The sequence below is a fragment of the Geospiza fortis genome, unplaced genomic scaffold, assembly GCF_000277835.1.
Source record: "Geospiza fortis unplaced genomic scaffold, GeoFor_1.0 scaffold162, whole genome shotgun sequence".
Classification (NCBI taxonomy): Eukaryota; Metazoa; Chordata; class Aves; order Passeriformes; family Thraupidae; genus Geospiza; species Geospiza fortis.
The window spans coordinates 5,216,251-5,228,903 of NW_005054316.1; the positions used below are offsets into that span (position 1 = coordinate 5,216,251).

General features: G+C 36.1%; 1 protein-coding gene across 4 annotated transcripts in view; it reads left to right on the top strand.

Annotated features, from left to right (window-relative positions):
- Positions 1 to 12,653, top strand: part of ADGRG6 (adhesion G protein-coupled receptor G6) — a 109,602-nt gene that overhangs the window by 74,627 nt on the left and 22,322 nt on the right. For all 4 annotated transcript variants that reach the window (XM_005420097.2, XM_031056247.1, XM_031056248.1 and 1 more), the window contains 6 exons: positions 5 to 119; positions 3,156 to 3,217; positions 4,612 to 4,819; positions 5,280 to 5,445; positions 8,691 to 8,831; positions 11,825 to 11,941. In XM_005420097.2, the coding sequence (XP_005420154.1) occupies positions 5 to 119; positions 3,156 to 3,217; positions 4,612 to 4,819; positions 5,280 to 5,445; positions 8,691 to 8,831; positions 11,825 to 11,941 (809 nt within the window). The remainder of the gene's footprint in view (positions 1 to 4; positions 120 to 3,155; positions 3,218 to 4,611; positions 4,820 to 5,279; positions 5,446 to 8,690; positions 8,832 to 11,824; positions 11,942 to 12,653) is intronic.

Sequence of the window (12,653 nt, forward strand, 5' to 3'; positions counted from 1 at the left end):
ACAGAAAAATGTTTAGCTGAAGAAAACCCTCCAAACTATTTTTGGCCAGATACTAGGCCTACTGTGACCAACTTCACATTTTGCCATGGGAGCTCAGTTCAGACTGCATCAAGAACCTGGTAGGTGTTCAAATATGTGAGAAGATGAGTTGTTTCTGATGCAACCTTCTGGTTATATATAGTTATTATTTAGTTATATATAATAGCTGCCGTTGGCTAGTATTGTATTTCAGGAAGATTTTTTCTATACCATGAGAGATTAGGGAGGTGCAGTAATATTTTCTATTTCATTGATAAGAAAAAAAACTCATCTACCACTTGTGCAGAGCATATTAAGGCCCACAATTAATACATGTTTAACATGACTATAAAAATAAAATCTTCTTACAGAATGAAACTGTTTTATTCAAGTCACAGAACCATAGAATGGGTTTGGGTTGGAAGGGAGCCTAAAGATCATCCCCCTGCCTTGGGCAGGGACACTTCCCACTGGAACAAGTTGCTCAGAGCCCCATCCACCCTCGCCTGGAACCCTTCCAAGCATGGGGCATCCACAACCTCTCTGGACAACCTGTGCCAGTGCCTCACTACCCTCAAACTAAAAAAAAATCTTTCTAATATCTAGCTGAAACCTAATCTCTTTCAGTTTTAAACCATTTGCCATTGTCCCATTACTACATGCTCTTGTAAAAAGTCCCTGTTCAGATCTCTTGTAGTCCCTTTGGGTGCTGGAAACTCCCCAGAGCTTTCTCTTCTCCAGGATGTGCAACCCCAACTCTCTCAGGGTCTTTACAGGAGAGGTGCTCCAGCCCTCTGATCATTTTTTGTGGGCCTCCTTGGGACTTGCTCCAGCAAGTCCACATTTTTCTCATCTTGTAGGCCCCAGACATGGATGCAGCTGGATGCATCCAGCATTTCTGGGCTGCATCTTCCACCAGCATCCCCAAGTCCTTCTCTTCAGGGCTGCTTTTAATCCTTTCTCCTCCCAAGTCTCTATTTGTGCTTGAGATTGCCCTCACCCACATGCAGGAACTTGCACTTGGCCATGACCTTTATGTTACCGTACCCAAAGCTTCAAATTTGCCACCACTCCACCACTACTATCTAACTTGTGTAAGAATTAGAATAAAATTCTATGAAGATGAGCCATGTATTTGGTTTAATCCAAAACACCTCATCTCATTAGGGAAGAAGTAAAAGAAATTGTGAAACAAATATTTTGCCAGTAGTTAGTCATAATTGAAGGTGGTGATAATCTTATGCTTAAAGATTTGAACTTGAGTTTTTCAGGTTTAAGAAATTTTCCCTAGTGTAAGGGTTTTTTGCAAATATCTACAAAAGATTTTGACTGTGTATATCCATTTCCCATTTGTAAAATGGGAATTTTATTGCTTCTGGTTATATATTACCAAAACATTATGGCTTTCATCTCCTTTGAGTGCCGTAAACATGGTTATGATGATGCAATATTAATTAATTGCTTCAGTATTTAGGATGATTACTATTAAATGCAATATATTTGTCTTATCCACCCACATTGCATCTGGAACGTGTTCTGAGAAGACCAGATCTCTTACTTTTTCCAAATAGTATGGTAACATGGATATGAATCAGCTTTGAGTTTCAATGCCAAACAGGAAAGCAACCCACATTATACTTAAATAACTCACTTCCTCAGCCTCCTAATCTTGTACAAGAACTGATTCTGACTGACCAACTTTTGTTGTAGAGTGAGTAGTGCAGAAATCAAGTTGTTTTTATGTCAGAGCCTCAGAATCATTAAAAATTAAGGTTTCTGGCCTTTCCTGTTCAAGTATTGCTTATCTTTATTATTCATTTGTGGTCTACAAATAATTGTGTACAGCACTCCTCATTAAAAAAAAAAATTCCTGTGTTCTGCCCTGTGTTGTGCCTTCCTGTGCCTCCACTAGCTTTTGCCAATAAGGAGCACTGGTGGGATTTGTTTGGAGAGAAGAGGAAGCTCTTCTAAAAGTCTCTTCTAGTCATCTGCATTCCACAGTAGGTGATTACCTGTGCTGTTACAACAAATGTGATCAGCTGAGGAATAATGTTATTTTATCATGTGCTGAGCAAAGGGATAAATTTTTCCTATTTACCATCCTTCCTTTTTCCATGTTGTGACAGCATGATTGTCTTTAAGGAAAACTTAGGCAAAAGTGTTTTTAATTTTGGACCCATTTTTATAGAGTGGCAAATATGATTAAGAGATTGGAGCATCTCTCTTATGAGGAAAGGCTGTGGGAACTTGGCTTGTTCAGCCTTGAGAAGAGATGACTGAGGGGACCTCATCAATGTCTATGAGTATCTGAAGGGAGGGTGCCAAGAGGATGGGTCCAGGCTCTGTTCAGTGGTGCCAGGCAATAGGACAAGGAGCAACAGACAGAAACTGATGCACAGGAAGTTCTACCTGAGTGTGAGGAAGATCTTATTTACTGTGTGGGTTACCAAGGACCAGAATAGATTACCCAGAGAGGGTGTGGAGTCTCCCTCCCTGGAGTTACTCAAGAACAGTCTGGACACAATCCTGTGCTGTATGCTCTGGGATGACCCTGCTTGAGCTGGGCAGTTGGACCAGATGCCCACTGTGGTCCCTTCCAACCTGACCCATTCTGTGATTCTGTATTTTGCTATGGTAAGGCTTTAAAAAACAACCGCAAAAAAGGAGTCTTTATATCTACCCCTAAATTTGGACCTGGATCCAACAGTTACTTACCCTAGTTTTCATTGGTGGAATAAATGTATACCTTCACATGGCTCCTGTGCATGTTCTTATGAGAGGCAGTATGTCTTGCATTTGGCTAGATCAAAGCCATTTATATAAAGGAGAAATTATAGAAAGAGCATATGCCTAGGCCATCATAGGGGCATAATAGTTTGTGTCAATATTTGGGTCTTTCCTGAAGCACAAAGCCAGAATTCCCACTGAAAAACTGGGATTTCTCTCAGCACTATCTTTTAATCAATCATACACTTTCACTGTCAAGTATATATATTGTGTTTCACTAGGGGCCATGTTGCTATGGATGTTGGGAATTGAGTAGAGTGGACCACTGTGAAACCTACATAAGAATTATGAAATATTTATGTAATTTTGTTATGATATTTCATGTGAATTTTCTGATTTTCCCTCTTTAGCTATTTGGGTCTGCAGAATTATACATCATACTGGGGTCAACCTGATCTTAGAAATTGCACAGGTGGGTATATTAGTGTTGGTCTTTGGAAGAACATATTTTCTCTTTATGCTAAGTTGTTTAAAAATATTTCTTAAAAAATCAGTGCAAAGTAAATAATTAAACTCTGGGGAAGTGCACCCAAGTTAAATTCAGCTCACCCATTTAGAGCTCTGGAAAGCAATTACTGAATTAAATCAAACTCTTCAGGCAATTTAATCAAGAGTAAAGGAAGGTGGCATCTTACCTCTATTTGATATTCAAGTTAGGACAAATGTTTAAATATTTTTAATGCCTGCCAGGTGAAAGGCTCCTGCTCTCTTCACTGGACTTACAATCAGATATTTGCAGATTTATTCTCTGTTTCTAAAATACCCTTTTATGTCATTTTGGCCATGAAAGAGTAATAAAATAACAGGACAACAATGTTATGGTCCCTTTTTTAGTGCCAAAGCTAGTGAAGATAATTATACAGTCTTATGTATAATATGCAGAACACCTACAGTAAGCTCTTGTTCTGAATTGCTGTCTTGGAGAAGCCTCTTTTGGTGTCCTAGGGAGCCTGGCTGCCTAACTCAGTCAATTGGGTACTTGCAGTCTGATTATATGAAAAACATCACGTCATGTAAAATGAACATTTCACAGTAAATATATCAGAAAAATGTGTTATAAAAAACAGCCCACAGCCAGCTGCAAACTAAAGAAGGCTGATTTTTCAAAATCTTATTTGCAAATTCCATTAAATCTCAAATATTTTGAAGCTGTTAAAGGTTAGTGTTTATATTAGTTTTCTGTCCAGGTGGCATTGAAATTACAGTTTTAACATGTTTTGCCATTGGACATGCTATCAAACTTCCCTTATCAGGAAGATTCTTGTCATGAAATTTGCTTGTGTGTTGTGCTTGCCAGGTCTCTGACAAGTAAGAGTAGCATCCTCTGAAAGAAGGGAAGCATTTGCAAGGGGGTCAGACTTTCTTCAGAAAGCTTAAAAGAGTGAACGCTCTTTCAGTAATAGAGACTTCGGATGCATTTGTTTCACTTCAAGAGTGAAACTTTTTCCCAGTGAAAACAAAAGGATAGCATTAGGAGGGAAAAAAAAGAGATACTATTCATTGTATTCCTCTCTTTTTCATGCAATCCCCCCTTTCTATAATAGTTCTGATTTACAAACTCAAATCAAAACAAAGAAAAGAAAGACACAGCCAATGAGGATAGTATATATTCAGCAGGTCCTATATACTTTAAAAAAAATTAGAAGTTTGACAAAATTATGAAATCCTGTGTTCATTGCATACCCTACCAGAACATACTCTAGCTTTCAACAGTGATGATAAAAATTTGAATTCCTGGACTACTTCAGAATTACTACTACTGTAATGCGTTATTTTTGCTTTTTGCTTGATTCTGTATGCTCACAGAAAATGCAGCAGATATTGCCAATCAGCTTCTGAATCTCACTGGTGAGGGGCAGCAGCTGACCTCAGACAAAGTAAATGACGTTGTGCAGAAGCTCAAAAAAATTGTGAATGACGAAGAAATTGATGAATCTCTGGGTTCTACCGTGGTGACAATTTTTTCCAATATTCTGGCCAGTTCAGACAGTGTATTGGCAGCCTCATCTTCAGAGTAAGTATTTTTGCATTTGAGAAAAGTTTTTGAGAGCAACCTGCAAGGCTGTAAGGATTCATTCTTACATGTATAGACAAACAAGAAAATTAAAGTTTTCTGATTTCCATCAAAAACAAATTTCCAAAACAGATACACAAATATTTCTTCTTTTAGTGTGCTTGACAAAGTATCTGGATGGAAAAGTCTTTTGATACATGACACAGCATAGATATAAGTATTGTTGGAAAATTATTTCAGGACCAGTGATATGTAGTCACGAAGTTTCTGTCATTCAACAGCTTTTGTTTTCAAGAGACATGCATAAATTTACAGTCCATCAGTCTCCTTGTGAATACACAGATGGGCAATAGAAACATAGTAACAAGAGGATCATCTTGTTATGTGAGGGGCATGCCAAACATAGGTGGGGGTTTTTTCTGTATTCAGTTTTCAGAGTAATTTTTATTTCTGTTTTTAGAGCTCTAAAAACTATTGATGCCTTGGCTTTAAAGATCCATTTTGCTGGACCATCCATGAGTATTTCAACACGAAATCTTGCACTTGGAGTGTCTTCTATAAATTCAACTTCATTCAAAGGTGGTGCTTTCAGCGTCAGTCCACAGAATAATGCATCTGATTTCCAGGTACAGAACAAGCAGCTGTATTTGAACATGAAATGTACCTCTTGTTCCAAGTGTGTTTACTGTGGTTCCTATAAATCCACTTACAACTCCCAGTTCTCCCCCTACTTTCTATTTCCTTTTTCCTACAATCATCCAAACAGATAACAGATTAATGTAGTATTTCCTTGAGTGACAGGAAACACAGATAAACTCACATTCCATGCAGATAAAAAGTAATTTGACTTATAAATCCACAACACGCTTGACCTTTTTTTAGTTTTGTGGGGTTTTTTTACTAGTGAAAAAGGAAAATAACCTTTAACAATGTGCGGTACTGACCACTGTACAATATCTAACAACTCTTTGGATGTCTTTCAGCTTTAAAATAAGATACCTATATATAGGTATCTACATATAGATTTCTGCAGATACAAAAGTTCTTCAGCTTTCCAGTACAGTTTAAATATTTATTGCTAGAAGAAACCTAAGTCTAATCCAGTTGTCCACATATAGGTGGATTGCCTTATACCATTTAGGATATCTGAGGCAGTTCAAGTCATTCATGTGGAGCTTGACCAGCCTAGACATTAAAAATAAAACAAACAGAGATCACACAAAATTTAGGAAGGTCTCCAGTGCTACAGGATCTAGACAGGATACTATAGTTAAGATATTTATCATGACCTCAAAAATATTTTTTTTTTGCTTTTTTTTCCCACAAATAGAAAAAAATAGACATCTTAAAATTTGAAATACTGCTTGAGAAGCACATGAGTACCAACAGGATTTTCCAAAGGTCCTTTGGAAATCAGTAGTGATGAGGTGCCAAAAACTTATAAATTTCACTACATCTTGAGACACCTAAATGCTTTTAAAAATGCAGTGCATTTTAATTTTTTTCAGTTAAATAGGAAGTCTGTGACAGAGGTAATGTAATCTCAGTTTCCTGGGTGTTTAACCATTCAAGTACAGTGAGTCTTACTTGGAGAAACACAAGAAAATATTACACAGAAAGAGAAAAAAAATCTGCTGTCATTTGGGCCAGAGGAACTAAAACTGAATTCAACAAAATATGGCATTGTATAAACAGTTAAAGACTAATCTCTAGAGTATAAGTATTGTATGGAAACAAATTAATTCCTGATGCAAAATGGCAACACAACAATCCTAATAAATGTCTGATCATTTTATAAGATATGATATACTGTAAAAATCAAAACAAGAATGAAGACAGAAAAATGTCTACTTCCTAGAAAAAGTAGTAGTAATATAATAGGCTTTAGGACTCGTGCATATATGTAAACTTTGGATCAAAACTCAAATGCTTTTTTAAATAGATAAAAATAGATTTAATGTACTTGAGTTTTCACATATCTATATTCCTAGATATTTTAGTTAAAATTCCTTTGAATCAATTTTATCAGAAATTTTTGTTGATTGTAAATCTACTTTTGTTTAGCTCTCATATTAATGAAGCTCAATAGCTGTTTGTGAAGCTGAATAGTTCTTTGTTATCAAAGGAATGTTTCTCCTGCAGATTTCATCCTTTATTTATGGAAAGAGGAAAGGAAAATTCTGAAGCCAGGTTTTAGATGATCATACATAGAACAGGAATTACCATCTGTGGCTTGAGGACATCCAGGAATTTTCTCGTCCAGGAATCATTTATTACAGCACTGTCTAAATAATCATAAAATCCAAATTTTGTCAAATTATTTATACTGTTCCTATTGGAACATGAGCTTCTTTTCAGACTTTCACATTTCCAACAGCTGATTGAGAATTCTTAGCATCCTTCCTACCAGAAAAGTTGCAGCAGCTGTGGGCACCGTTTATATTTTCCATGCCTGTCAGAAAGATACTTTCTGTCCCTGCTGAAGGGAGATTCCCTTGTGAAAGCCCACATTTTTCACCACTGTAGTGATGATCTATCCTAGGCTCATCAGGGAACATGGAACTCTTCAAGCTGTATGTCAGAATGTTTCCAGATATTTTTTTTCTTGTATTTTTTTCTTAAAGTAGATACCAAGCAAATTTATCCATGGCAATTTGGAAAGATTTTATTTCAGTCCCCTGTGTCTTTATGTTTTTTGCCAAAACTTTGACTAAGTTAGGTTTTGGTGATTCATATTATTAAATTGTTCCTGTAATATATCCATGCTTTTTTGGAGAAGCCTCTTCTACTCTATTTGCAGACAGTGCCTAACGGGACATCTTTATCATGTACACACTTTCTGTTTACTGTGGCAGAATCAACCTCTGAAAACCTGGTTTTGAATTGCATTTATCCCTGTTGGGAGATGTCTGTGAGGTCCTTCTTACTGATTTCCAAGGGTGAATAATCTGTCAATAGCCTATGACTTTTAACTTTCTATTAGCTAATGGTGCTTTTAGAATGATACAATTGTCCATGAGAGGCACAAGTACATGGCCAGGATGCCCCTGGGGAAGCCAGTAGTGGGAGTTCCCATATCTCACAGTAAAATTCTGAAGTGCTTTTACTATAGAGTGAGCTGACTTTTCTATACTGTGAGCTGGCTTGTTCCCCTTCCTTCAATGGATATGGTGGCACACCTTGAGTAGGCCATGGTGGGAAAGGGATCAGTCATAGAATTGCTAATAAAATGCAGAGTTGCATCCTCTTTTATTTCCTACTCACTTGTTATATTCCTGGGCCACAGAGGGCTTTTAGATTTCTGATACATTGTCAATTTATATGATGTCAGAAAGTGTCTTTTTTGTGTTACAGAGCAGAATAAATATGGAAAACTGACATTAATAATTTTTAAATCTGCTTTCCAGAGAAACTATAAAAGCTCATAAGAAAATTATTTCAGATGTGCAGATCAAGGCAACTAATACAATTTAATAAAGAGAGATTCAGAGCATATTTTTTAGTTCTCAACATTGTTTGCTATGAGGAAAAGTATTTTGAATGCTACTGAAAATGGTTATGACTGTCATAATTACTATTTCATTGTTTCCAAATCATCATTATAGCAGTGGAGGAGTTGTTTCTTTGTTGGTTTTATCTAATATCTTTTTGTAGCAGATGGCTGATCTCATGCTGGAAAAGTGGGAAGCCTCCCTAGCCTTTAAAAAGTTTATTTATTGCATCAACTCTAACATAGACACAAGTCATTTTAGTGTTGATTTGTTCTAGTCCCATATCTAGATATTTCTGTTTAAGAGTGTGAACCCAGCTGTGGACAACAGATGGTTTCTTTATTGTTTGAAGATATTCTCCTGTTGTTTTTATGTAACAGATAGATTTTGACAAGGATCAGACCAGTGCCATCGCTTCTGTTGTTCTGCCACCAAGTTTACTGAAGAATTTAAGTCAAGATGAGCTTGAAGTTATATCCAGGGCTCAGTTTACTTTCTTCAATAAAAATGGTCTTTTTCAGGTAAGCATTAATGTGCTTGAAGTCACTACAGGTAGGGTGAATCAAAGCCAGTTGCTAAAAGTTTCCTGTAGTGTAATCCTTTCACAGTATTTCATGAGTTATGGGAATTAAAAGATGACAGCAAATGTAGGCACTAAAGACAGTCTTATGTTCAGAGCAGCAAAATAGTTGTAGTGCCCAAGTTGAGTTGAAGTCAGTGGTTTAACTGCAAATTCCTCTCACATGTGAAATAAACATTTTCTCAGTGTAATCTATGCAAAACTGTATCCCAGCTGCTTAAAATCAATTAATTTTCAGTGGAGCCAGGTTCTTTTCTATGAGGAGAGAATTTGGCATATAACACTGCCAAGTACTCTCCTTTCCTTTTAAGAGCTGGTTAGCAGTCATATCCAGCTGACTGTTCTATATTCAGTTGGAAACTCCAGGCTGATGGTTAACAGCCAGAGGATTTTTTTTTGTGGACATATATATATATATATATAAATACACACACAGTGTTCTTTTAATACCTGTGTTCTCATAAGCATACCGTATTTTAATAGGAATAAGGAGAACAATACTTGTACCTGAAACCTAAACATGCTCAGGCAGATTTGATGTTTTACTTTTTGTGTCTTATCAAATGGTAATTGTAAATAGTGCCTGCATGGTAGGTGCCAAAAATGTTAGGAAGAGTTTGCAGCTTGGAAAAAGAAAACCAAAACCACAGTTATTTGGGAAAAAAAAAAGTTAATTAAGAAGGAAACATTGTTTCATGGTGAACTGTAGAATGTGTCTCAGAAGACTTGAGTTTGTTTTCCCATCAGTATTTCAAGTGACCTTTGGCTCTTGTGCATCCGCAGAACTCCGTAGTATTGTATTGTCCCTATATTATCGTTTTTATTGGCAGTGTATCCAGATTCTTCAGATAATCTAGGCAAGAAAATACCCATGACCCACAGTTGCCTTCTGAAATACACCCCAAAGTATTTTTATTTTAAATTGTATTCGTTTTAAGCCTGCTTTTGAGAAAAACAGGATGAATAACTTTAATAAAAAAAAACCCAGAAGAATACAGATGGAGGCTGGTCATAATGGCATAAAATCATATGAAGTCAGAATGTGTCCCTTAATGGTGCCAGAATGCATTTCTAAGCGGTACTTAATAAGCAATTGAAAAACAAAAACCATAAAAATTGCACCTTAATTTGCAACTAAAATGACTTTCATTTTTTATGTGTTTTTCAAAGTCTTCATGGGTAATGTGTTTAACACAATGAATTAAAAATGTGCAATCCTCACATTTTCAGGAAGTCTAAAAATAAAGGTAGTTAAAGAAAAAGGGGATTAAAATAAGGCCTACAAATAAACTCCACATGTCATCTCAAACCAAATAACTTTATCCATTAGTATAAGAGTATTTATTTGTATTGCATTTCATATTTCTTCCATGTGCAATTACAAGTATCTGAATGCTATTAGTTGTCTTCCTTAAAAGAATTCAACATAACAGTGAAACATACTTTGCAGTATTGGAGTTGATGGGTTATTGTAGTGCAACTGAGAGAATTCCAGTAAGTTTTGGCTTGTAATTCATTATAGATGTTCCATTACTTAGAGGGCTATATAAAAGCTGTTCAGGGTGGGATTCACTTCACCAAACACAGGTGTGTTCAGTGTAAACATCTGTGCCTGAACTGTTGAACTTCAGCTGAACACAGCCTTATGGCTAAATAAGAAGAAATCTGTATTTTACTTTAAAGCACACATAAGAATACATTAAATCGCCTTCACTAAAGAAACCAACTGTGTCTTGTTTTTCTTATCTGCTACAGACAGAATCCACTGAAACCTGTGCAAATATATCCAAGGACTTTCATAGACTTTGTTGGCTGCTCAAATTTAGGTGATAGCCAAGAGACTTTTTCTTGTCTGAATAGTAAAGAACTGCCTAGAGTTTTGCATTTTCTTTCCTCTTCAATTTTTAAGGTTTTAGGAAATTTTGCCAGAATTTTGCCAAAGCTCCAGTATAATCTGAAATACTGTGTCTGAAAATTCTTGGATATGGTTCTTGGGAAATAAAATATTCTTCTCAGGGTAATATCCACCTAATAACAGAAGCTATTGTGTCTCTCATGAGTGGTGGGATCTCACAAGCCCAGTGCTGAGCTGAAACCTGACGTCTTATGTTAACAAAGCTCCTAAATGGAAGGAATCAAGGGTTCAGGAGTTTGGCAGACCAGATTTTGGGAGGGAAAGTGAGTGGCAATAGAAGACTTTATTTTACCTAAGATCTGCCACAGGCAGTAACCAAGCTTTCCAACCAGGCATGTAAATATGCAGGTTCCAATAGAAGCCTATCAAAAGAAAATAGCACTGCTAATGCACTCCCATTTCAATAAATAATTCATTTCCAAGGAAACCACCTCTTCTGGAAAATTGTCAGTTATAGGTTAAAAATCCTACTGGTCAGTGATAATGTCAGAATTCTATTTCAATTCCTATCGAATAAGACCTTACAGAAAATGCTATCCCCTTCAGTATGTAACATTGCTCTGAATTGGTTTACTACTTCATAATCATTCATTGTAAGATTGAGGGTGATTTAGCAACTATATTGAGAAAATGGTTTATTCTCTAAAAACTTTGCATTTACTAAAGGACAGTGTCAACAATAAGATAAGTGAGCTCATTCATGCTTCTTTAGGGAAATGAGCTAATCATATCATGGGTTGTTATCTGCCACACTGTTTGAGTTATAATTTTGTTTGCCTTCTAACCTCTCTCTATGATTGTGCCTATGCTTTATGGCTACAAAAAAAATAGGAAAGCTTCCATGAGGCTAACCCATAATTTGATTTTATAAACATAACATTCTTATATTGTGTGATCAAAAGTACAGAAATGCTGACAACTTACTTATTCTGGCATGCTGCAAAATTGAAACTGTGTACTCTGGCTTTTATGTTATGTGCCATGTAAGCACTTGTTATATTTTTCTTAATCTCTTGAAGGATGCAGAAAATCCTGCCAATTTGACCAGTTTCGTGGTAGCATGCAGTGTTGGAAACTTAACCATTCAGGATCTTCAGGATTATGTGAAGGTTACAATCAAGCATACCAAAATTCAGGTAAAACAAGACTGATTATTCAGAGGAGAAGGAATGTAGATCATATTTAGTAAAGGCTAAGATTATAACCTGATTTATATGGATGGATTTTGAGTAAGATCAAAATTCAAATCAAAATTAAGAAGTCTAGAACAAAAGAATGCAAGCACAACATAGAAACAAATAGTCTCTCCCATCCTCGTACATTGGCACTCCATTCGTGATCTAACATTTATCTGCAAGATGATTGATTCTGCCCCTCAGAAGTAATTTCTTTGCCAATAACTGTAGGTGAAACCTTTTTTAATGACCATATTCATGACCAGGGACAAGATCTATTACACTGCAACTTCATAATTACCTAAATTCTTTGACAAAGCATTATTCGCTTTGTTTATAGTTCCCAGAATTATTTTGTTGTTATGTGGTTTTCATCAGAGGAATGGACAGAAATACACTTATAAAAGACGACTACAGTAAATTTAGGGAAATACAGACCAAATGCAACCTTTTGGCGCATACTGTTCCAATTAGAAAATGTGTGAGCTTGACTCCATTCTCAGTATCTAATCCAAAAGAGGTACTAGCACTTGAAACATTAAAGAAAATGTTAAAATGCAATACCTAAGTAAATTGTTTATGTAATGAAAACCTGGTTTGTAACTTTCACAGCTCAATTGACTTTGTCTTGCATTGCATTACAATGAATATTTTAAGGTGAGGCAAAACAACC